The 24,787-nt window shown below is 56.5% G+C and overlaps 1 protein-coding gene across 1 annotated transcript in view; it reads right to left on the reverse strand.

The window, feature by feature from the left end:
• Positions 1–848: 848 nt before the first annotated feature.
• LOC128978698 (tetraspanin-15-like) overlaps positions 849–24,787 on the reverse strand; it is a 59,011-nt gene continuing 35,072 nt past the window's right edge. Inside the window, exons 5-8 of the mRNA XM_054396655.1 lie at positions 18,888–19,001; positions 18,350–18,403; positions 16,362–16,478; positions 849–1,085 (exon numbers count right to left, since the gene is read on the reverse strand). Of these exons, the coding sequence (XP_054252630.1) occupies positions 849–1,085; positions 16,362–16,478; positions 18,350–18,403; positions 18,888–19,001 (522 nt within the window). The remainder of the gene's footprint in view (positions 1,086–16,361; positions 16,479–18,349; positions 18,404–18,887; positions 19,002–24,787) is intronic.

Genomic DNA, 24,787 nt, shown 5'->3' on the forward strand with positions numbered 1-24,787 from the left:
AAGCCCCCTGCCAGAGCAGGAGCAGAGAATCCAGCACAGGGCACACAGGAACACATCCAGACAGGGCTGCAAAGGCTCCAGACAAGGAGACTCCACAACCTCTCTGGGCAGCCTGCTCCAGGCCTCTGGGAGCCTCCCAGTGCAGAAGTTCCTCCTCCTGCTGAGCTGCAACCTCCTGTGCTGCAGTTTCCATCCAGTGCCCCTTGGCCTAGCCCAGGGTGCAAGTGAGCAGAGCCTGGCCCCTGCCTCCTGCCCCCAGCCCTCAGCTCTTGAGAGACATTGAGCAGATCCCTCTCAGCCTTCTCCTCTCCACACTCACCACCCCAGGGCTCTCAGCCTCTCCTCATGCAATGGAAGTGGTGTCACCCCAGTCCCTGATGACCCAGGCAGTGTGCAGTGAGTGGAGGGGACTTTAGAAAACATCACAAATTCACATTTATTGTGTAAAAAAGAAAAAAATTCCACCCCCAAAGCCCCAAATATGAAGATGTCCAAATGCTTCAAACCCCCAAGGCAGCAGAAGGACCCCAGGAGCTCTCAGGGCACTGAACTGTCCAATGTGTCCCACAAGGCATCTCCTGAACCTGAGAAGATCATAGGATCACAGGATGTTGGAAGGGACCTCTGGAGAGCTTCCAGTCCAAGCCCCTGCCAGAGCAGGAGCAGAGAATCCAGCACAGGGCACACAGGAACACATCCAGACAGGGCTGCAAAGGCTCCAGAGGAGACTCCACAACCTCTCCTGGCAGCCTGCTCCAGGGCCAGTCCTGTCCTGTCCTCATTCACCATCCACCACCTCCTGCAGGGCTTGGCTCCAAGCTGTCTTCCTGTCCTCCTCCTCCTCCTTCTCACACTTTGCTCTGGCAGATGGTGACCTCCTCATCCTCCTCCTCCTGCTCCTCTGCATTGACAGGGATGTAGCCTCCTTCCTTGGGCAAGCACCAGCACCAGCCAGCACCACTCAGGTCCACTGCTCCAAAGCTGAAATCTCTCATCTCCAGGATCCTGAAGTCAACAGCATCCAGCTGGGAGTAGATCTCATCCAGCTGCTGCCAATAGAGCCAAGCCATCACCAGGCCAATCACCTGCAAGAGATGAGCATCAAAATCACTATGGCCATGCAAATCCTTTCCTGGAGGTCTTCTCCTGCAAGAGAAGCTCTCAGCTGAGCTTCCCAACCTGGCCAAGAGAGAACAAGATCCACTCAGACCTTCTGCCAAAGCTACAGGCTTGGGGTGAAACATTTGTGGTCATGGATTCACAGAAGGGGTTGGGTTGGAAGGGACCTTGAAGCTTCCCAGGAAGGTGTCCCATGGGCAGGGACCTTGAAGCTTCCCTTGAAGGTGTCCCATGGGCAGGGACACCTCCCACCAGCCCAGGTTGCCCAAGGCCTCATCCAGCCTGGCCTTGGACACCTCCAGGCAGGGGGCAGCCACAACCTCCCTGGGCAGCCTGTTCCACCCTGACTGTCAAGAATTTCTTCCTCATCTCCAGCCTCAGACTGCATCCCTCTCCCAACCTCCTGCAGCAGCCCTGGCAGAGGGTTGGCCATCACCATGAGCACTGCAAAGAGAGGTCCAGGCTCTTGGTAAGATTAAGATGCTGCTGGCACAGGCTGCCCAGAGAGGCTGTGGCTGCCTCCTCCCTGCAGGTGCTCCAGGCCAGGCTGGATGAGGGCTTGAGCAAGCTGGGCTGGTGGGAGGTGTCCCTGCCCATGGGACACCTTCAAGGGAAGCTTCAAGGTCCCTGCCCATGGGAGGGGGTTGGAACTGGATGAGCTTTGAAGTCACTTCCAACACAAACCATTCTGGGACTCTGATTCTGTGTCTCTGATTCTGTGTCTCTGGGACTCTGATTCTGGGACTGATTCTGTGATTCCTATTCTGTGATTCTGGGACTCTGTGCTTCTGTGTTCTGTGACTTTTTAGGCTATCAGGGAGTGATAGGACTGGGGGGAATGGAATAAAGCTGGAAGTGGGGAGATTCAGACTGGATGTGAGGAGGAAGTTCTTCCCCATGAGAGTGGTGAGAGCCTGGAATGGGTTGTCCAGGGAGGTGGTTGAGGCTCCATCCCTGGAGGTGTTTGCAGCCAGGCTGGATGAGGCTCTGGCCAGCCTGATCCAGTGTGAGGTGTCCCTGGGCATGGCAGGGGGGTTGGAACTGGCTGAGGCTTGTGGTCCCTCCCAACCCTGACTGATTCTATGAGTCTCTGATTCTCTGATTGTGTCTCTCTGTGGCTGCAGATGCCAGCAGCATGCCCTGATGAGGAGCTGTTTGCAGCCCAGGCACTGATGAGGGGCAGGGAGGCAATCAGGAGCACTTCCAGCACAAGTGGCACCACACAATCCCAGAGACACAAAATTGTTTGAGTTAGAAAACCCTCAAAGGTCACCCAGTCCAACATCAACCCAACCCCACCATGGCCACCAAACCATGGCCCCAGGTGCCATGGCCACAGGTTTCTGGAACACCTCCAGGGGTGGGGAACTCTACTACCTCCCTGGGCAGCCTGTTCCAATCCCTGACTGCTCCTGCAGGAAAGATTTTGGACAGGCTTTGGAAACTGTCTCCCATGACATCCTCATAGGGAAGCTCAGGAAGTGTGGATCAGATGAGTGGTCAGGGAGGTGGGTGGGGAACTGGCTGGAGGACAGGGGTCAGGGGGTTGTGGTCAGTGGCACAGGAGGCCTGGGGCTTGTGGTGCTTCTCAGGGGTCAGGGCTGGGTCAATATCTTCATCAGTGGCCTGGAAGAAGGGACACTGTGGACCCTCAGGCAGTTTGCTGGTGGGACCAAACTGGGAGGAGTGGTGACCCTCATCAGGCTGTGCTGGCATCCAGTGAGCCCTGGGCAGGCTGAGAGCTCGGGGAGAGCAACCTCATGGAGTGCAACCAGGGCAAGGGCAGGGTCGTGCCCCTGGGGAGCAACAACCTCCTGCAGCAGCACATCTGAGGGGGCACCTGCTGGGAAGCAGCTCCAGGGAGAAGGACCTGGGAGTGCTGGGGGACAAGAAGATGTCAGGAGCCAGCAATGTGCTCTGGGGGCCAAGAAGGCCTCAAGGGTGTCCTGAGGGGCATGGAGAAGAGTGTGGGCAGCAGGGTGAGGTGAGGAAGGTTCTCCTCTTCCCCTACTCTGCCCTGGTGAGGCCACAGCTGGAGTCCTGGGTCCAGTTCTGGGCTCCCCAGTTGCAGAGGGACAGGGAAGTGCTGGAGAGAGTCCAGGGCAGGCTGGGAAGCTGCTGAGGGGCCTGGAGCAGCTCTGGGAGGAGCAAAGGCTGAGAGCCCTGGGGCTGAGAGCCTGCAGAAGAGCAGCCCCAGAGGGGAGCTGAGCAATGCTCAGCAAGAGCTAAAGGAGCTGTGGGGGGCAAGAGGCTGGGGCCAGACTCTGCTCACTGGTGCCCAGGGGTGCATGGAGAAGACTGTGGCCAGCAGGGTGAGGGAAACCCTCCTCCCACTTTACTTTGCTTCTTCTCCTCCTCCTCCCTTCCCCTCCAAACCCCCCTCCCTCTCCCCCTCTGTCCAAGGCTGGTTGGTGACATTTTCCCTGCATAATTCTCCTTGCAACCAAGGGTCCATAAATCATTCAGCTGCACTCCTACCATCCATCAGCTGGGATCTCCTCAACCATTGTGGAACATTGAGGTTTGGAGCTGAAGAACGAAAAAAAAAAACAAACCTCAGACCACTATAAATCATTTCCCTGGGTCCTCATCGATCCCTTAAATAGGTCTGGGGACATTAAGAGGAAGAAGATCAATGAGGAGAAGAACAAAGGGCTTCAATTAGAGACTACTTTAACCCCTGGTGGGAAGGGAGTGGAGGCTGTGGACAAGTGGAAGCTGCAAGGCCAAAGGGGAGGAAAAAAAACCACCTCAAAACCGCCAGGCAGATCAGGTGTGCCCAGGGAGGTGCCAAGGAGGAGGCAAAGCCAAACCCCAGCAGGGTTCAGTCAGCTGCCTGTCAGAGCCAGAGAAGTGTCCTCAGCATCAGTGAGCAGCTTCTGCCTTGCACAGCAGCCAGCCCAAAGCAGCTCCATCTTTATTGCTCCTTCCCAAGCTCAGCTGGAGGTGGAACCTCCTCCCCTCTACCCCCCCAGGACACCTCCCAGATCCACAGCTCTGCCCTCAGCAGGTCAGGAGAAGTGGGGAAGCACATCCTGTGAGCTGCTCTCCCAACACAGGGAACCACACAGCCTCAGGGTGCCTTGGGCTGGGAGAGGTCTTCAAGGTCATTGAGGCCAAGCCTGACCCCAGCACTGCCAGGACACCACCAGCCCCTGGCCCTCAGGACCACAGCTTTGAATCCCCTCCAGGGATGAGGACTCCACCACCTCCATGGGCAGCCTAGGGCAGGCCTGGACAACCCTCAAGGGGAAGAAATTGTTCCTCATAGCCAAGAAATTGTTCCTCATGGTCAACCTGAACCTCCCCTGGGGCATCTTGGGGCAATTTCTCCATTGTTCCTTGGCAGAAGAGCTCAAGCTCCACCTGGCTCCAGCCTCCTCTCAGGGAGCTGGAGAGAGCAATGAGATCTCCCTCAACCTCCTTTTCTCCAGGCTGAACACCCCCAGCTCCCTCAGCTGCTGCTCCCCACCCCTGCTCCTCAGCCCCCTCCCCAGCTCTGTTCTCCAGCCCCTTCCCCAGCCCTGCTCCCCAGCCCTGCTCCCCAGCCCCTTCCCCACCCCTGCTCCTCAGCCCCTTCCCCAGCCCCCTCCCCACCCCTGCTCCTCAGCCCCTTCCCCAGCCCTGCTCCCCAGCCCCTTCCCCACCCCTGCTCCCCAGCCCCTTCCCCAGCTCTGCTCCCCAGCCCCTTCCCCAGCCCTGCTCCCCAGCCCCTTCCCCAGCTCTGCTCCCCAGCCCCTTCCCCACCCCTGCTCCCCAGCCCCTTCCCCAGCTCTGCTCCCCAGCCCCTTCCCCAGCTCTGCTCCCCAGCCCCTTCCCCACCCCTGCTCCCCAGCCCCTTCCCCAGCTCTGCTCCCCAGCCCCTTCCCCACCCCTGCTCCCCAGCCCCTTCCCCAGCTCTGCTCCCCAGCCCCTTCCCCAGCTCTGCTCCCCAGCCCCTTCCCCACCCCTGCTCCCCAGCCCCTTCCCCAGCTCTGCTCCTCAGCCCCTTCCCCACCCCTGCTCCTCAGCCCCTTCCCCACCCCTGCTCCCCAGCCCCTTCCCCAGCTCTGCTCCCCAGCCCCTTCCCCACCCCTGCTCCTCAGCCCCGTTCTCCAGCCCCTTCCCCAGCCCCTTCCCCAGCTCCATGGCAGGGCTGTAGGAGGCCAGCCCTTGTCTGACAACCCTTGGAGCTGGCTCCACCTCTCCAGGAGCTGTAGGAGAGCCCAGAGCAATCAGTGCCATGCAGATGTGGCTAATGGGATTGTGCTAATCCATATTCAGCAGCTGCTGAGGATTTCAGAACTTCTCAAGCACTCCTTCCATGGGTGTCAGGCTGCAGCATTATTTCCTCCTCTGAACATTGTCACCCCCAGGCAGATTCCAACCCCACTGCTGACACCATGAAAGGGCCAAGCAAGGAAAACCCTTTGAAATTACAAATATTAAGGCAAAAGTGACATTTTTTCCGTCTCCACCCTCCCTTAACCCAGCAGTAATCCAGGCAGGATTTGTGTTTACAATGAATTAAATGCAACTGAATCCAGTTCTGCCCAACCCCATCTCCCCTGCCCCTCCTCCCTGCTCCTCTCCTCCAGACATCCTGTGCATAAAACCCAGGATGGATTGAATGGAAGAGAAGGACCTCAGGTCCTGCATCACAGAGTCGTAGAACCATAAAATCAGAGAACCCCAGCGTGGTACAGAGGTGGGAAGGGAGCTCTGGAGCTCAGCCAGTCCAACCCCTCTGCTCCAGCAGGGCACCCACAGCAGCTTGCCCAGCACCACAATGCCCAGGGGGGGTTGGAAGCTCTCCACACAAGGACACTCCACAACCTCTCTGGGCAGCCTGCTCCAGCCCTCCAGCACCCTCACAACAAACAACTTTCTCCTCCTCTTCAGCTGCAACCTCCTGGGTGCCAATTTGTGCCCCTTGCCCCTTGTGCTGTCCCTGGGCATCAGTGAGCAGAGTCTGGCCCCAGCCTCTTGCCCCCCACAGCTCCTTTAGCTCTTGCTGAGCATTGCTCAGCTCCCCTCTGGGGCTGCTCTTCTGCAGGCTCTCAGCGCCAGGGCTCTCAGCCTTTGCTCCTCCCAGAGCTGCTCCAGGCCCCTCAGCAGCTTCCCAGCCTGCCCTGGACTCTCTCCAGCACTTCCCAGGCTCTGCAACTGGGGAGCCCACAACTGGATGCAGGGCTGCAGATGTGATCTCACCAGGGCAGAGCAGAGGGGCAGCAGAACCTCCCTTGCCCTGCTGCCCACACTCTTCTCCATGCCCCTCAGGACACCACTGAGGTCTTCATGGCCCCCAGGGCACATTGCTGGCTCCTGAGCACCTTCTTGTCCCCCAGCACTCTCAGCTCCTTCTCCTTGGAGCTGCTTCCCAGCAGGTGCCCCCTCAGATGTCCTGCTGCAGGAGGTTGTTGCTCCCCAGGGGCAGGACCCTGCCCTTGCCCTGGTTGCACTCCATGAGGTTGCTCTTCCCCAGCTCTGCACCTGCCCAGGGCTCCCTGGATGCCAGCACAGCCTGGGGGGTGTCAGCCACTCCTCCCAGTTTGGTCCCATCAGCAGCCTGCATCCCACAGCCTCCTCCCTGCTCTGAGTTCTGGAGCGCCTCTGCAGTGCTGCTCTGCTCCTCCCAGCCTCAGTCTCTTGATGAGAGCAGCAGAGGCTGTCAGCTGTTACAGATGCATCCAATTTCCCCAGCACCCAGGGCACTGTGGCTGCCAGGAGTAAAGAGACCTTCAACTTTTATTGTCCTGGGCTCTGGAGGAAGGAAGCTGCTGGCAGCAAACCTCTCCAAATCTCAGGCTGGAAAATCTCAAATGCTGCTTCTCTCCCCCAGATTCCTCTTCCCCTGCCCCCAGTCACCAATGAGCTGCTGCCAGTCACTGCCTGAGCTGGGCTGAATGGTAGCAAATTGCCTTCTCCTCCTGCTCAGAGGAGGACCAGAAGTTGCTGCTGCTGCTGTCTTGGGAGGGCTCTGACCTGCTGCTTCCCAGATCTTTGCCCTTCAGGGTTGTGTGTGGGGATGAGGTGGTGAAGGAGCTGATCCTACAGAGTGAGCCCAGCTCTGAGCACAAAACCAGTCCAGGGAATTGCAGCTCTCAAGGGAATCAGTGAGGCACACAGAGACATCAGCAAGGGACAACAGAGAGTCATTGGATCATGGAGTCATGGAATGGTTTTGCTTGGAGGAGACTTTGGAGGTCATCAAGTTCAGCTCTTAACCCAGCAGTGCCAGGGCAGCACCAACCCCTGGCCCTCAGCACCACAGCTCCAAGGCTTTGAAACCCCTCCAGGGATGGAGACTCCACCACTGCCCTGGGCAGCCTGGGCCAGGCCTGGACAAACCTTCAAGGGGAAGAAATTGTTCCTCATGGCCAACCTGAACCTGCCTTGGGGCAGCCTGAGGCCATTTCTTCTTGTCCTGTCACTTGTTCCTTGCGATTAAAGTTGGATGTTAGGAATGGGTCTCAAAGTGGCTGATATGGAGTTAAGGATGAGAGCCCCAGAGGGGAGCAAGAAAGAGCAGCCCTAGAGGGGAGCTGAGCAATGCTCAGCAAGAGCTAAAGGAGCTGTGGGGGGCAAGAGGCTGGGCCCAGACTCTGCTCACTGGTGCCCAGGGACAGCACAAGGGGCAAGGGGCACAAATTGGCACCCAGGAGGTTGCAGCTGAAGAGGAGGAGAAAGTTGTTTGTTGTGAGGGTGCTGGAGGGCTGGAGCAGGCTGCCCAGAGAGGTTGTGGAGTGTCCTTGTGTGGAGAGCTTCCAACCCCCCCTGGGCATTGTGCTGCTGGGCAAGCTGCTGTGGGTGCCCTGCTGGAGCAGGGGGGTTGGACTGGCTGAGCTCCAGAGCTCCCTCCCAACCCCCTCCCATTCTGTGATTCTATGACTCCCAGACTTGGTTTAGTGCCAGCAGGAGCCATTTACCATGGCTCAGCACCAGGCCTGATCAGATTATGGCTGGACCTGATGATCTGAAAGGTCCTTTCCAACCTCTGAATCTGTGACTCTCAGGTTCCACAACCTCACTGCAGTGCTCTCCTCACTGGGAGGTGGTTGTTGGCTGATCTGCAGGCTTGGAGGGAAGAACATTTTTGGAAGCAAAGAAGGAAGAGGCTGGAACAGAATAGAATCATAGAATAGAAGCAGTCAGGGTTGGAAGGGAGCTCAAGGCTCATCCAGTCCCAACCCCCCTGCCATGGGCAGGGACACCTCACACCACAGCAGGTTGCTCACAGCCACCTCCAGCCTGGCTGCAAAAACCTCCAGGGATGAGGCTTCCACCACCTCCCTGGGCAACCTCTGCCAGTCTCTCACCACCCTCATGGGGAACAATTTCTTCCTCACATCCAATCTGAATCTACCTTTTTCTGTTTTTTTCCACCCCCCCCCCAGTCCTATCACTCCTTGACACCCTCAAAAGTCCTTCCCCAGCTTTCTTGTAGTCCCCTCCAGATCCTGGAAGGCCACAAGAAGGTCTCCTCAGAGCCTTCTCCTCTCCAGCCTGCACAACCCCAACTCTCTCAGGCTGTCTCCAGAGCAGAGCAGCTCCAGCCCTCTGCTCATCCTGGTGGCCCTTCTCTGGACACCTTCCAGCCCCTCCAGATCCCTCTTGTAACAGAGGCTCCAGAACTGGACACAGAGCTCCAGGTGTGGTCTGAGCAGAGTGGAGCAGAGGGACAGAATCCCCTCCCTGGCCCTGCTGGCCACACTTCTCCTGCTGCAGCCCAGGCTCTGCTTGGCTCTCTGGGCTGCAAGTGCTCACTGCTGGCTCCTGCTGAGCTTCTCCTCCCCCAGCACCCCCAAGTCCCTCTCCTCAGGCCTGCTCTCCAGCCAGTCCCTGCCCAGCCTGGATTTGTGCTTGGGATTGCCTCCACCCAGCTGCAGGACCTTGCACTTGGTCTTGTTGAACCTCATGAGGTTGGCTTGGGCCCAGCTCTGCAGCCTGTCCAGGTCCCTCTGGATGGATCCCTTCCCTCCAGCCTGCCCAGGTCCCTCTGGATGGATCCCTTCCCTCCAGCCTGTCCAGGTCCCTCTGGATGGATCCCTTCCCTGCAGCCTGTCCAGGTCCCTCTGGATGGATCCCTTCCCTCCAGCTGTCTGCTGCACCACACAGCTTGGTGCCATCAGCAAACCTGCTGAGGGTGCACTCAATGCCTCTGTCCATGGCACAAAGATGTTAACCAAGCCTTCTCCCACTCAACTACTCATTTTTTTTTTCACAGCATAATGCAACCAGAACAAGGCCTGCAGAAAGCACAGATGTTCTCCTCCTGGGCTTTGCATATTCATGTGGGCACCTGCATGGCAGCAGTGGCACAGTTTGGGGTGGGAAAGTTGTGGTTTGGGTCATTGCAGAGCTCCCTTCCTGGGCAATCAAACCTGTGAGGCTCAGGTTTAGGTCTTTTGTGATAAGGACAAAAAAATCAAGGAGAGAGAAAAGCAACAGAATGAGGCTGAAGAGCCCTTGCAAGGCTGACAGCCTGAAGAAACACATCCTGATGGATCATGATCGCAACACAATCATCTCTGGCCATGGAGAGAAGAATCCCTCAGCCCAAGGAGGGGGTTCTGAAAGCAAAACCTTCTCAAGAACATTCTTTTGGTGGGGGAGAAGCTGGCCAGGAGCCAGCAGTGGGCACTGGCAGCACAGAGGCCAAGGGCAGCCTGGGCTGCATCCAAAGCAGTGTGGCCAGAGCTGGAGAGAGAGGATCCTGCCCCTCTGCTCTGCTCTGGGGAGACCTCACCTGCAGGGCTGGGGCCAGCTGTGGACCCCCAACACAAGAAGGACCTGGAGCTGATGGAGAGGGTCCAGAGGAGGCCACAAAGATGAGCAGAGGGCTGGAGAACCTCTGCTGTGGGGACAGGCTGGGAGGATTGAGGCTGTTCAGCCTGGAGAGGAGAAGACTCCAGGGAGACCTCAGAGCTGCATTTCAACATCTGCAGGGGACCTGCAGTCAGGCTGGGGAGGGACTGCTCAGAAGGGGCTGTGGGGATAGGCCCAGGGGCAATGGTTTGAAACTGGAGCAGGGCAGAGTTAGATTGGACATCAGGAAGGAGTTGTGCACAGTGAGGCTGGGGAGACACTGGGACAGGCTGCCCAGAGAGGTGGTTGAGGCTCCATCCCTGGAGACATTCAAGATCAGCCTGGCTGTGTCTCTGGGCAGCCTGATCCAGTTGGAAATGTCCCTGCTGAGTGCAGGGGGTTGGACAAGATGCCCTTGGAGGGTCCCTTCCAACCTGCTGCACTCTGTGTGATTTTCCATCCAAACATCTCCAGGCTGCTCCTGGCTCTGGAGCCACCCACTTGGGTGGCTGTTAAGGCTTGGATCCTGCTGAAGAGGAGAGCTGAATCATTCCAAGCTCTTCCAGAGCTCATCAAGTAAATGGGAAGCTTTTGTCTTCCATGGGCTTTTGCCTTCCATAAACTGATATCTATAGAGCAGGCTCATGGAGAGGTCATGGACTGCAGATGAAAGAATCTCCTTTAATTCTCTTTTTCCCTCCTACACTGAGCACGCCTCAGCCACTTGAGAACATTCCCAGAGCCCCTGGAGCAGCTCAGATATTGAAAAGCAAACAAGAAACAAATTAATCTGCAAAGAAAAAAAAAAAAAGAAGGAGCTTGGGCAATGCAAAGTCCTCTGCAGAAGGAAACATTCAAGACTGATGTCACTGAGAGATGAGAGAATCCCAGAACCTCAGCACGGGGGGAAGGGAGCTCTGGAGCTCAGCCAGTCCAAGCCCCCTGCTCCAGCAGGGCACCCACAGCAGCTTGCCCAGCACCACAATGCCCAGGGGGGTTGAAAGCTCTCCACACAAGGACACTCCACAACCTCTCTGGGCAGCCTGCTCCAGCCCTCCAGCACCCTCACAACAAACAATTTTCTCCTCCTCTTCACATGGAACCTCCTGGGTGCCACTTTGTGCCCCTTGCCCCTTGTGCTGTCCCTGGGCACCAGTGAGCAGAGTCTGGCCCCAGCCTCTTGCCCCCCACAGCTCCTTTAGCTCTTGCTGAGCATTGCTCAGCTCCCCTCTGGGGCTGCTCTTCTGCAGGCTCTCAGCCCCAGGGCTCTCAGCCTTTGCTCCTCCCAGAGCTGCTCCAGGCCCCTCAGCAGCTTCCCAGCCTGCCCTGGACTCTCTCCAGCACTTCCCTGTCCCTCTGGAACTGGGGAGACCAGAACTGGATGCAGGGCTGCAGATGTGATCTCACCAGGGCAGAGCAGAGGGGCAGCAGAACCTCCCTTGCCCTGCTGCCCACACTCTTCTCCATGCCCCTCAGGACACCACTGAGGTCTTCTTGGCCCCCAGGGCACATTGCTGGCTCCTGGGCACCTTCTTGTCCCCCAGCACTCTCAGCTCCTTCTCCTTGGAGCTGCTTCCCAGCAGGTCCTCCCTCCCTGTCCTGCTGCAGGAGGTTGTTGCTCCCCAGGGGCAGGACCCTGCCCTTGCCCTGGTTGCACTCCATGAGGTTGCTCTCCCCCAGCTCTGCACCTGCCCAGGGCTCCCTGGCTGCCAGCACAGCCTGGGGGGTGTCAGCCACTCCTCCCAGTTTGGTCCCATCAGCAAACTGCCTGAGGGTCCTCTCTGTCCCTCATCCAGGTCATTGATGAAGATTTTTGCCCAAGACTGGCCTGAGGCCTGACCCCTGGGGAGCACACCAAGGAATCAGCCTCCCAAATGCCTGCATTCTGAGGGCTGCCAGCATTGATCCTCCTCCTCCCAGCAGGCAGCATCAACCTCCACACAGATCCTTGATTAGTCTGCAGCTGCTCCCAGCACAGAGCTTTGGGGGTTGATGAAAGAGCAAAGCCAGATGGAGTCAGCACCAACTCCCCCCAGACTCCATAGTTGCTGACTCTTGGCTCTGACCTCTCAGAGAACTTTTCCTTCTTTAATTGGCCATTGGCCTCTTTCTGCTGCTCTAGGATGGAGGACAAAGGATGAATAGCTGCTTTGATGCACTCATTTCCATCTTCTTGCAGTGGCTACACCTTCACCTTGCCCTGCTCTTCCCTCAGCTCCTGCCCTTGGGGCACAACCACCCCAGGAAGGCTCCAGGCTGGAAAGTGCCTGCTGGGAAAGGCCTTGGGGGTGCTGGGTGCCAGCAGCTGGAGATGTACCAGGGGGTGCCCAGGTGGGCAAGAAGGGCACCAGCAGCCTGGCCTGGGGCAGCAATGGTGTGGGCAGCAGGAGCAGGGCAGGGATTGTGCCCCTGGGCTGGGCACTGGGGAGGCCACAGCTTAAATCCTGGGATTTTTCCCTTCCTCCTCATCCCTTCAATCATTTCACTACCCAAGGAGAGTTGGAATTTTGGACCTTTTTCTAAGCAGGGCTCCATGGCAGAAACTCAGCAGCCTGGCCTGGAGCAGCAGTGCTGTGGGCAGCAGGAGCAGGGCAGGGATTGTGCCCCTGGGCTGGGCACTGCTGAGGCTGCACCTCGAATCCTGGGTTCAGTTTTGGGGTCCTCACTCCAAGGAGAACATTCCCAGGGCCACAGATTGCACTGGGTTGGAAGGGACCCTCAAAGGGTTTCTTGTCCACCCCCCCTGCACTGAGCAGGGACATTTCCAACTGGATCAGGATGTCCAGGGCCACATCAAGGCTGATCTTGGATGTCTCCAGGGATGGAGCCTCAATCTCAACCTGGGCAGCCTGTTCCAGTGTCTCACCACCCTCATGGTGCAGAACTCCCTCCTGATGTCCAACCTAAACCTGCCCTGCTCCAGATTCAAACCACTGCCCCTAGACACTGAGGTGCTGGATCACAGGACATGGATCATGACCCCAAGCCAGCACCCTCCCAGCTTTCCATCAATGTGGTCTGCAGCTCCCTGGAGAGGCACAGATCATGTATGGGACAGGACTGGACCTTAGGAAGGTAAGAGTGGGTCTTAGGAGGTTGAGACTGGATCTCACCATCCCTGGAGGTGTTCAAGAGGGGGTTGGTGGTGGCACTTGGTGAGATGGTTTAGTGGTCATGAGGTCTTGGGTGAGAGGTTGGACTTTGATGATCCTTGAGGTCTTTTCCAGCCTTATTGATTCTGTGGTTCTGTGATTAGGAAGAAGATCTTCAGTATGAGGGTGGGGAAGGACTGGCACAGGCTGCCCAGGGAGGCTGTGGCTGCCTCCTGCCTGTGTTCAAGGCCAGGCTGGATGAGGCCTTGAGCAGCCTGGGCTGGTGGGAGGTGTCCCTGCGAACACCAGGGGGTTGGAACTGGCTGACCTCTGAAGTTCCTTCCAACCTAAGCCATTCTGAGATGTCCAAAGCTGGGACATATCATCACATCCCCTTTCCTCCAAGCTCAAGGCGTTGTCACCTCCCCACATCACCAATGCCAACCAACCCTTTCCCCCCTCCTTTGGATCAGCAATTTGAGGACAAGATTCTCACTCCAGCTTTCTGCTGGCAGCTGCTGGGGGTGGGGCTGAGGCTGCTCCTGGAGCTGACAGCTCCTGACAACACAGATGGCCATGTTGTAACTTCATTCCCTTCACAAACTTGACAGCAGCAAATCTGATTTAGCTTTAAAACCTGGAAATGAGGAGCAGATGGGAAGAAGGAGCTTGATGTAGCTGAGGAGCAGTGAGCAGCAGTGCCAGAAAGCTCCCCAGGTGTCCTCCAAGAGCCACTTGCTATTCAGCAGCAGCCCTGCCTGGCACCACTGCTTTGCCTCCCCACTTGAAGAGCCTCACGTTGGCATCTTAATGGGGAAGGCAACAGGAGGCTCCTGGAATGGGCTCTCAACCCCCTGCCAGGCAGATGGAAGCAGTGACCCCCCAGGATTGCCTCTTCTCACCCCACTTCTGGGCCACTTGCATCTCCCAGCAGGGGTGCAGCAGCAGCTCCTCGCTCATTTGCATGCTTGTGGAGGAAGCACTTCAGGAAGGTTGAGCATCACAGCCAGCCCTGGGCACAAACTTCTCCCTCCTTGTGCCAGGTTACAGCCAGCCCAGGAGGGAAGGAAGGCTGAAAAGAACCTACCCCTCCCCTCCTCCCCCCCAGGTGGACAAAGCAACCTGACCCAGGTGGGCAGAGAGACTTGGTCCCTACCCCCAGGGGGAGGGGGCCCTGGGTCAAAGTCTACTCCACTCTCACTTTCCTGTCCACAAAGCCTGTTTCAGGGGAGCCATTTCCTGGCTCTCCCTCTCTTCTCCTGCCCTCTTCTTCCTGACAGACCTCTTGCTCCTCCTGCTGCTGCTGGGACCATGTGGTGGGGCCTGATCCATGCTGCTCCAGACCCCCAAGGACTGCACCTAAAGAGAATCCACAGCTGCAGCCAGGAAATCCTTTGCCAGCTGTGCCTGGGCTTGTAGAGGTTTTTCTTTACCCTTTGTAGCCTTCCTTTTCCTTTTAGATTTTGTTAAACTCAACCTTTTTGCTTCCCAATCGAGTCCAGGCTGTTTCTTTTGTCATTTTTCCTCTCTTTTCTCCTCCTGCTTAATTTGCTTTTCCCTACCAGGTTAAAAAAGGGAGAGGGGAAGCAACCTAAATCTGTTCCATTTGGGCTTTTGGGCTCTGGGAAAGCTTAAAGCACAACATCCCTCTTGCTTCTCCACTTGGACAAGGTGAGGAGACCTAGAGGAGATTCCATCCTCTGAAAAATTCACTCAACCTGCCACGTGTTCCCCCAAAGCCTCTGCTTTGCCCAACCACTGCTCTCCCTTGCAGTGAGGCACAACCACATCTCTGCAGAGCATCCCCAGGTGCTGCTGACACACCTGAGGACAGCATCCATCCAGAGGGACCTGGGCAGGATGGAGAAGTTGGAACAGTGTGGAGCTCATGAAGTTCAACCAGGCCAAGAGCAAGGTCCTGCAGCTGGCTCAGGGCACTGCCAGGCACAGATCCAGGCTGGGTGGGGAATGGCTGCAGGGCAGCCCTGAGGAGAAGGACTTGGGGGTGCTGGAGGTGCAGAGCTGGACAGGAGCTGGCACTGAGCACTGCCAGCCCAGCCCCAGCCTGGCCTGGGCTGATCCCCAGCAGTGTGGGCAGCAGGGGCAGGGAGGGGATTCTGCCCCTCTGCTGTGCTCTGCTGAGACCTCCCTGCAGTGCTGGGGCAGCTCTGGAGTCCTCAGCACAGTCAGGGACCTGGTGGAGAGGGGCCAGAGGAGGCCACAGGAATGCTGGCAGGGCTGGAAGGGCTCTGCTGTGAGGCCAGGCTGAGAGAGTTGGGGTTGGTCAGCCTGGAGAGGAGAAGGCTCCAGGGAAACCTTCTGGTGGCCTTGCAGGGCTTAAAGGGGCCAAGAAGAAAGTAGGGAGAGAGTTTTGAGCAGGGCCTCCAGTGATAGGACAAGAGGTGATGGTTTGGAGTCAAAGAGGGAGACTGAGACTGGAGAGAAGGGAGAAATGTTTGACAGTGAGGGTGCTGAGAGCCTGGCCCAGGCTGCCCAGAGAGGTGAGAGCTGCCCCATCCCTAGGACCTGTCTGGAAGGTTGCTTGGCTGGGAAATGGATTTCTGAGGTGTGGCAAATGCTGCTGAACTTACAGTTCTGGTTGATTTTTGGTTCACATTTCTGCTCACAACCCTCAAAGGCTTTGCTGTGCTAAGCCAGACTGCTGCCTGAGCCACCTTTAGACCTGAGGAGGGCTTAGGAGACCACCAGCACCACAGTCAGCAGCTCTCAGTTTTGCAAAGGATGCTCTAGAAATCCCAAGACAAAGCTCAGATGGAGTGGAGATGGAGTGGAGGAAACAGCCCCACTAGATATGAATGATTTTCCTCCAGAAGATCAGGGGAAGAAGCCAAGAGATCCACCACCCCAAGAGTGAGCTCCATCACCCCAAGAGTTCCACCATCCCAAGAGTGAGCTCCACCACCCCAGGAGTTCCACCACCCCATGGAACTCCATGAGTTCCACCATCCAGTGAAACCCCATGAGTTCCACCACCTCATGGAACCCCATGAGTTCCACCACTCCATGGAACCCCATGAGTTCCACCACTCCATGGAACTCCATGAGTTCCACCATCCAATGGAACCCCATGAGTTCCACCACCTCATGGAACCCCAAGAGTTCCACCACCTTATGGAACCCCATGGGTTCCACCACCTCATAGAACTCCATGAGTTCCACCACTCCATGGAACCCCATGGAATCCACAACCCCATGGGTTCCACTCTCCCAATATTTCCACCACCCCATGGAACCCCAAGAGTTCCACCACCCCATGAAAGTCCATGAGTTCCACCACCCCATGGGTTCCACCCTCCCAAGAGTTCCACCACCCCATGGAACCCCATGGGTTCCACCACCCACCTGTGGAAGCAGCAGGGAGCAAACAATGCCCAAAGTGGCCTCGAAGTTGTCCTTCAGCCAGAGGCCGACAGCGTGGATGCAGCCTCGCACGTGGATGACGTCGAGGAGCTCCAAGCGCTGCAAGAAGAGCGGAGAGGAGAACCAAAGTCAGCAGGAAGCTTGAGGAGGGCAGATTGAGGCTGGAGATGAGGGGGAAATTCTTCACAGTGAGGCTGGGGAGAGGCTGGCACAGGTTGTCCAGGAAGGCTGTGGATGTCCCTTCCCTGGAGGTGCTCAAGGCCAGGCTGGATGAGGCCTTGAGCAGCCTGGGCTGGTGGGAGGTGTCCCTGCCCATGGCAGGGGATGGAACTGGATGAGCTTTCAGGTCCCTTCCACCCCAACCCTTTCCAGGACTCTATGATTATCCATGAGTCAGGCTGCTGAATCTCCATCACTGGGAACCCAACTTCACCAAAGCTGCAGCCAGTTCCCCAGTTCTGCTCAGGGAGCTTCACTCCATTGGAGCTGTGGAAATGCATCCAAAAGGCACAGGATGCTCAACTGGCAACAGCAACAAAAAAACAACCCTGAAGCCCACTCTGTCTCCAGAGGGTTGTGGCATCTTCCTTCAGCAGCAGATGCTCCCTCTGGAAAACCAAAGCAGCCACACCAAGGCAGCTCCTCAGCTCCTTCAGTGCATCCTCCAGGCACCTCCAGGCTTCCCTCTCCATGCCTGGCTGCAGGACCCTTGGCAATGCTACAGTGTTGAAAGCCAGGCTGGATGAGGCCTTGAGCAAGCTGGGCTGGTGGGAGGTGTCCCTGCCCATGGCAGGGGTTGGAACTGGATGAGCTTTGAGGTCCCTTCCAACCCAACCCTTTCTGTGAGTCTATGACTCACTAAGATGTTGAGTTTGGAGCTGTTGTTCCTTGCAGGCCCCAGGAGCGTTTGGATTTCTTCGACTGCACCCTGGGTTTTCTTGCCAGAAGCCTGTCCCTGGCAGCTAGGGACCATCTGCATGGAGATGCTGCAGCTTCCTGCTGCCAGACAGCCCTCAGGCCATCCCTAAAGGCCTCCAAGTCAGCTTCTCTCCTGCCACCAAGCCTCAAAACTCAACTCAGGACCAGCATTTCCTTAGGCAGATATAGAAAGGCAACACCAAAGCCTGTAAGGGACTACCCAAATGTGTCATGAGCCTGGCTGTGCTCTGTGAGGCTGAGCAGCAGCCTGGGATACCAGGGAAAAGCAAGGAAAACTGCCAGGAAGCCAATGGTGTCCAGGGAGCATGGAGAAGAGTGTGGGCAGTAGGGTGAGGAAGGTTCTGCTGCCCCTCTGCTCTGCCCTGGTGAGGCCACAGCTGGAGTCCTGCATCCAGTTCTGTGCTCCCCAGTTGCAGAGGGACAGGGAAGTGCCAGAGAGAGTCCAGGGCAGGCTGGGAAGCTGCTGAGGGGCCTGGAGCAGCTCTGGGAGGAGCAAAGGCTGAGAGCCCTGGGGCTGAGAGCCTGCAGAAGAGCAGCCCCAGAGGGGAGCTGAGCAATGCTCAGCAAGAGCTAAAGGAGCTGTGGGGGGCAAGAGGCTGGGGCCAGACTCTGCTCAGTGATGCCCAGGGACAGCACAAGAGGCAAGGGGCACAAATTGGCACCCAAGAGGTTCCATCTGAGCAGGAGGAGAAAGTTGTTTGGTGCAGGGCTGGAGCAGGCTGCCCAGAGAGGTTGTGGAGTGTCCTTGTGTGGAGAGCTTCCAACCCCCCCTGGGCATTGTGGTGCTGGGCAAGCTGCTGTGGGTGCCCTGCTGGAGCAGGGGGCTTGGACTGGCTGAGCTCCAGAGCTCCCTTCCCACCTCACCACGCTGGGATTTGAGGATTCTTTATGGAGAAGAATGAATCCAAGCCCAGCTGCAGTCACAGCCATCCTGAGGAGGGGGGGGAAAGTGTGCAGGGAATTGGTTCATTTGAGGGGGCTGGGGAAGGAGAATGAAATCTCATCTGTATGAAGGAGGAAGTCCTCCTTACCTCTTTATTGATGGTCCTGTACCCACACAAGGTGTTAATGACTCCTCCAGGGACCTGAGAAGAGAGAATCATTGAACAGGGTCAGCCCTGAGGAAGCCAAAGGGGAAATATTTAAACCCTAAGGATAAAAGCTGACACCCAGCACAACTTCAGCCTGCCTCAACCAATTCCATGCAGCAGAAGGCAAGCAGCTACCCTCAACCCTCCCTTTGCTACCAGGAGCTGCTTCTTGCCCAACAGCAGTGCTGAGTCCAGCAGTGCTGGCAGCACGTTGTTGGCATTTTTAGCTTTATTCTTTATTCACCCAATTTTGTCTCTGCTTTCAGCCTCTTGCCCCCCACAGCTCCTTTAGCTCTTGCTGAGCATTGCTCAGCTCCCCTCTGGGGCTGCTCTTCTGCAGGCTCTCAGCCCCAGGGCTCTCAGCCTTTGCTCCTCACAGAGCTGCTCCAGGAGGTTTGGACAATGCTCAGGGGAGGTGGTGGAGGCTGTTTTGCTGAAACCCAGATGGGGCAAAAGAAAGCCTCAGCTGCCTCCTTACCTTCCTGACACAGCAGGTGTAGGGCACCCCACAGGCCAGGGGTCCACTGCCGTTGCAGGAGTGGTACTGATTCACCTCCCAGTCCCGGTACTCATCACCACCACAGCAAGAGAACTGCAGGAGAGAAGGAGAGGAGAGGATGAGATGTGGACAACCCTTGGACATCTCCAGCCCAGCCATGCACCTCCCCTGAGGGCTGGGAGGCAGGAGGCAGGGGCCAGGCTCTGCTCACTTGCACCCTGGGCTAGGCCAAGGATGGAAACTGCAGCACAGGAGGTTGCAGCTCAGCAGGAGGAGGAACTTCTGCACTGGGAGGCTCCCAGAGGCCTGGAGCAGGCTGCCCAGAGAGGTTGTGGAGTCTCCTTGCCTGGAGCCTTTGCAGCCCTGTCTGGATGTGTTCCTGTGTGCCCTGTGCTGGATTCTCTGCTCCTGCTCTGGCAGGGGGCTTGGACTGGAAGCTCTCCAGAGGTCCCTTCCACCCCCTGACATCCTCTGAGCTGTGATCACCAACACTGCTTTGCACCAGCAGCACTGCTGGCCCTGATTCCTTTCTGCTTTCCAGGAACCTAAAGAGGAAACTGAAGATACTGGGTGGGGAAAAAAAAAAAAAAAAAAAAAAAGAGGAAAGTGAGGATTTGACTCTTTAGCCTCATTTGAGAGGTGTGGCTGCTACAGATGTGTGCACACAGCATGGCCCTGGGGAGCAACAACCTCCTGCAGCAGGACAGGGAGGGAGGACCTGCTGGGAAGCAGCTCCAAGGAGAAGGAGCTGAGAGTGCTGGGGGACAAGAAGGTGCCCAGGAGCCAGCAATGTGCCCTGGGGGCCAAGAAGGCCTCAAGGGTGTCCTGGGGGGCATGGAGAAGAGTGTGGGCAGCAGGGCAAGGGAGGTCCTGCTGCCCCTCTGCCCTGCCCTGGTGTGGCCACATCTGGAGTCCTGGGTCCAGTCCTGCATCCAGTTGTGGGCTCCCCAGTTGCAGAGGGACAGGGAAGTGCTGGAGAGAGTCCAGGGCAGGCTGGGAAGCTGCTGAGGGGCCTGGAGCAGCTCTGGGAGGAGCAAAGGCTGAGAGCCCTGGGGCTGAGAGCCTGCAGAAGAGCAGCCCCAGAGGGGAGCTGAGCAATGCTCAGCAAGAGCTAAAGGAGCTGTGGGGGGCAAGAGGCTGGGGCCAGACTCTGCTCACTGGTTCCCAGGGACAGCACAAGGGGCACAAAGTGGCACCCAGGAGGTTGCAGCTGAAGAGGAGGAGAAAGTTGTTTGGTGTGAGGGTGCTGGAGGGCTGGAGCAGGCTGCCCAGAGAGGTTGTGGAGTGTCCTTGTGTGGAGAGCTTCCAACCCCCCCTGGGCATTGTGGTGCTGGGCAAGCTGCTGTGGGTGCCCTGCTGGAGCAGAGAGGGTTGGACTGGATGAGCTCCAGAGCTCCCTTCCCACCCCCCAGCATGCTGGGATTCAGGAATTCTCTACTGGAATTCATCTTTGCTTTCAGGAGCAGGGAAGCTGAGGCTCATTCATGTTGCTCTGATTTCATTACAGGTGACTAATCTCTCCTCCTCCCAGGGCAGGCAGGCAGGGGAAGGCTCTTTCAGCACCTCCAATGAATGTCTTTGGTTGCTGTTGCAGGTAGCTGGGGTGAGTTGGTGCCATTTGACAAAATGCTAATAAGCTTCTGCAGTCTACCAGGGATTTCTCTTCCTGTCAAGACAGATTAGAGATCAAATGCTGCAGCTACAAAGGAGGAGAGAGGGGGAAAAAAACCAAACAAATAAACTGTAATCCAAAAAGCTTCTTTTTGTTTTTGTCTTCACACAATGAAAAAAGAAATAGAAATAGAAAAAAAAAAAAGGGTGAAAAAGAAGTTTATTGGAAGTCATTTTCTGCTGTGCACAGAATCAAAGGAGGTTTATTACATCTCAAGCCATCCCTTTTCCTGGTAAACAAGCTGGAACCTTTCCATTTTCTCCTGGAGAGAAAAGCCTGAGGTGGGCAGGAGAGGTCTGAGTGCCTGATGAGGCAGAAGAAAACAAAATCACTGCTCCCCAGTGGCTTCCAGCACTGAGCCTGTGAGGAGCAGAGAACCATAGCCTGGGCCAGGCTGGAAGGGACTCCAAAGCTCATCCAGTCCAAGGCTTCTGCACTCAGCAGGGACATCCCCAGCCAGAGCAGGTTGCCCAGAGCCCTGTGGAGCCTCACCTTGAATGTCTCCAGGGATGGAGCCTCAACCACCTCCCTGGGCAACCTGTGGCAGTGTTCCACCACCCTCCTGCTGCAGAACTTGTTCCTCACATCCAATCTCAATCTGCTCTTCTCCAGCTTGAAGCTATTGCCCCTGGTGCTGTCCCTGCAGGCCTTTGCACACAGTCTCTCTGCAGCCTTCCTGGAGCCCCTTCAGGTACTGGAAGGTTGCTATTAGGTCTCCCTGGAGCCTTCTCCCTCAGCTCCCTCAGCCTGTCCTGTAGCAGAGCTGCTCCAAGCCCCTGATCATTTTTGTGGCCTTCCTCTGGACCTTCTCCATCAGGTGCAGCTTTGTTGCCCTTCTCTGGACCTTCTCCATCAGGTGCAGCTTTGTTGCCCTTCTCTGGACCTTCTCCATCAGGTGCAGCTTTGTTGCCCTTCCCTGCACTTTCTCCATCAGGTGCAGCTTTGTTGCCCTTCCCTGCACCTTCTCCAGCCTCTTAATGTCCTTCCTGTAGCATTTTTTCACAGTTATAAAAGCAAATGGAACAACTTGAGGGGGGGATGAGGATATCCTATGAGCAGCAATAGCTGAGATCCCTTCAGGAGCTTTTCTCCTCCTCTTCCTAGGAAACTTTTCCAAGGTGCTTTCCATCCCCACACAGCTTGGACCAAAAGCCATGGAGGAATTAAAGGCAGGAAGCTAAGGAGAGTTGTGGATCTGTGGGTTGGCTGCTCCTGGCTATATCTACCCAATGCTGGCATGAGAGGAGGACAGGAGGACCCCAAGACTTTGTGTGTCTGTTCCTATTGCCATCTGGCCACCAAGTCAGCAGGAGGAGAGGAGATGCCCAGGGGCCTGTGCTGGGACCTCTGCTGTTTAGTGTTTCTGTCAGTGCTACAGCCAGAGGGATCCAGGCACCACCAGCAAGTGTGCAGATGACACCAAGCTGAGTGGGGTCCACCTGAGAGCTTTTTTCCCAACCAAAAATGGTTCTGTGATTCCATGGAAAACTGCCACAAAATCCTTACAATGAAGGTTACCACCCAAAGGAGCCTGGCACCTTCAGCCTGGCACCTTCAGCCTGGCACCCTCAGCCTGCCACCCACCCCTTAGCTACTGATGGACACTGATCAGATCTCAGCTATTGATAGACATTGATCAGATCCCTCTCAGCCTTCTCTTCTCCACACTAAACAGCCCCAAGGCTCTCAGCCTTTCTCCACAGCAGAGATGTTCCACTCCCTTCATCATCCTCACAGCCTCCCCTGGACTCTCTCCAGCAGGTCTCTGTCTCTCTTGAACTGGGAAGCCCAGCACTGGACACAGGATTGCAGCTGTGGTCTCAGCAGGGCAGAGCAGAGGGGCAGCAGAACCTCCCCAGCCCTGCTGCCCACACTTCTCTTGCTGCCCCCCAGGCTGCCATTGGCTCTCTTGGCCCCAAGGGCACTTTGCTGTCCCATGCAGGACTTGCTGCCCACCAGCACTCCAAGGTCTTTCTCCATGGAGCTGCCCTCCAGCAGGGCAGCCTCTGACCTGTCCTGGTGCTGCTGTTCTTCCTCCCCAGATGTTGGACCCTCCACCTGTCCTGCTTGTACTTCATGAGGTTCCTCTCTGCCCAGCCCTCAGCCTGTCTGGATCTCCATGGCTAGCAAGCACAGCCTGAGAGGTTTCTTAATGACTTTGAGTTCAGAGCTGCTTGGCTCTGAGCAAGCACCACAGCCCCAGCAGCTCTTTGAAATTCAACCCCAGGGCTCAGCCAAGTAGTCTGAACCTTCCTCTTCCACCTGTGCTCAGAAAACCATTAAAAAAGCATCAAGTGGAGAGCTGCCCTCAATGACTTGCATCAGTGTTGGGCTTTTGAGTCATCTTCATCATCATCATCTCCAGCCTAACAGCCAGGCCTGCAAAGGGCAAGGGATCAAAATCTGTTTTGATTTCCTTGAGGGCAATTTATTTCCATCTCTGCTTGCTCACAGCCAGCCAGAGCCAGAAGGTGCTGACAGGTAAAACCACATTACTTCCCAGAAGAAGATCATCACAGCACTGCCTGCCTGGGAAAGACCTTTAGAGGTGACTCATCCACCCCAAGCATCACCAAACTCCTCCCTGGACACAACTGTCAGGCCAGGCTGCAGCATCAACATCAATGCCTGCCCCTTTGGACCACAATTAAAGGTTATTGGTACTGCCTGGTGATGGTTTCAAAGCGTGAAAGGCAGCTGGCTCTGCTTGAAAGTATGGAATTGGTTGGGTTGGAGAAGCTCTCAGTGGTGAGTGACAAATGGATGCTGCCACAAGGAATGAGGCCATGCTGAGGCCATCCTCAACCAGCCCTGCTCTGGCTCCTTCTCTTTTCCCTTGCCCATGCACAGCTGCTCTTGCAGCAGGTTGCTACTGACCTCAGGAGATGCCATCTCCAACTTGTCCCTTCCCAGAGGAGGTTTTCTGAAGCCATTTCATGGCATCCTAAAAACTTAGAGTGAGTTGGGTTGGAGAAGCTCTCTGAGCTCATCCAGCCCAGCCAGCAACCCAACCCCACCATGGCCACCAAACCATGGCCACAGGAACATAGAAGATTTCATAGAATCCTAGGATCAACAAGGTTGGAAAAGACCTCAGAGATCATCAAGTCCAACCTATCAGCCAGCACCTCATGACTAACTCAACCATGGCTTCAAGTGCCACCTCCAATCCTGTTTTGAACACCTCCAGGGATGGGGACTCCACCACCTCCCTGGGCAGCACATCCCAGTGGCCACCAAACCCTGGCACCAAGTGCCATGGCCACAGGGTTCTGGAACACCTCCAGGGATAGGGACTCCACCACCTCCCTGGGCAGCCTGTGCCAATCCCTGAGCACTCCTGCAGCAAAGAAATTTTTCCTCCTCTCCAACCCAACCTTCCCCTGGTACAATTCCAGCACATTCAGATGGACCTTCTTGGACAAGAAGACCTTCAGGAGTCTTTTCCAACCTGGTGCATTCCCTGCCCCTTGCTTTCAGAGCTGCTGGGCCATGGCAGGGGTCTCCAAGGAGTCCTGGTTTTGGACCCTGGGCACTGGAAAGCCTTCTCCATGGGCACCCATCCATGTTTTATTCTGTCTGCAGGAATTGCAGGGTCAAAGCACTCCAAGCTGCCTGGGGGTTGGACTTTCAAGGCTCTTGGTGTGGAGATGTAGGCTGGATGGTAAGAAGCAGGTAAGAGAAGGGCAACAAAGCTGGTGAGGGGTCTGGAACACAAACCCTATGAGGGAGCTGGGGGTGTTCAGCCTGGAGAAGAGGAGGCTCAGGGCAGACCTCATTGCTCTCTACAACTACCTGAGGGGAGGTTGTAGCCAGGTGGGGGTTGGGCTCTGCTCCCAGGCAAGCAGCAGCAGAACAAAGAGGACACAGCCTCAAGCTGTGCCAGGGGAGGTATAGGCTGGATGTGAGGAGGAAGTTCTTCAAGGAGGGGGTGATTGCCATTGGGATGTGCTGCCCAGGGAGGTGGTGGAGTCACCATCCCTGGAGATGTTCAAGAGGAGACTGGATGAGGCCCTTGGTGCCATGGTCTGATTGATTGCATAGGGCTGGGTGATAGGTTGGAGTGGATGATCTTGGAGGTCTCTTCCAACCTGGTTGATTCTATGATTCTATGATTCTAAGCTTTCTCAGGCTCCAACCTAACCCTCCCCTGGCACAATTTCAGGCCATTTCCTCCTGTTCCATCACCTGATCCTAGGGAGAAGAG

This window comes from Indicator indicator, chromosome 38 (genome assembly GCF_027791375.1).
Source record: "Indicator indicator isolate 239-I01 chromosome 38, UM_Iind_1.1, whole genome shotgun sequence".
In the NCBI taxonomy this organism is placed as follows: Eukaryota; Metazoa; Chordata; class Aves; order Piciformes; family Indicatoridae; genus Indicator; species Indicator indicator.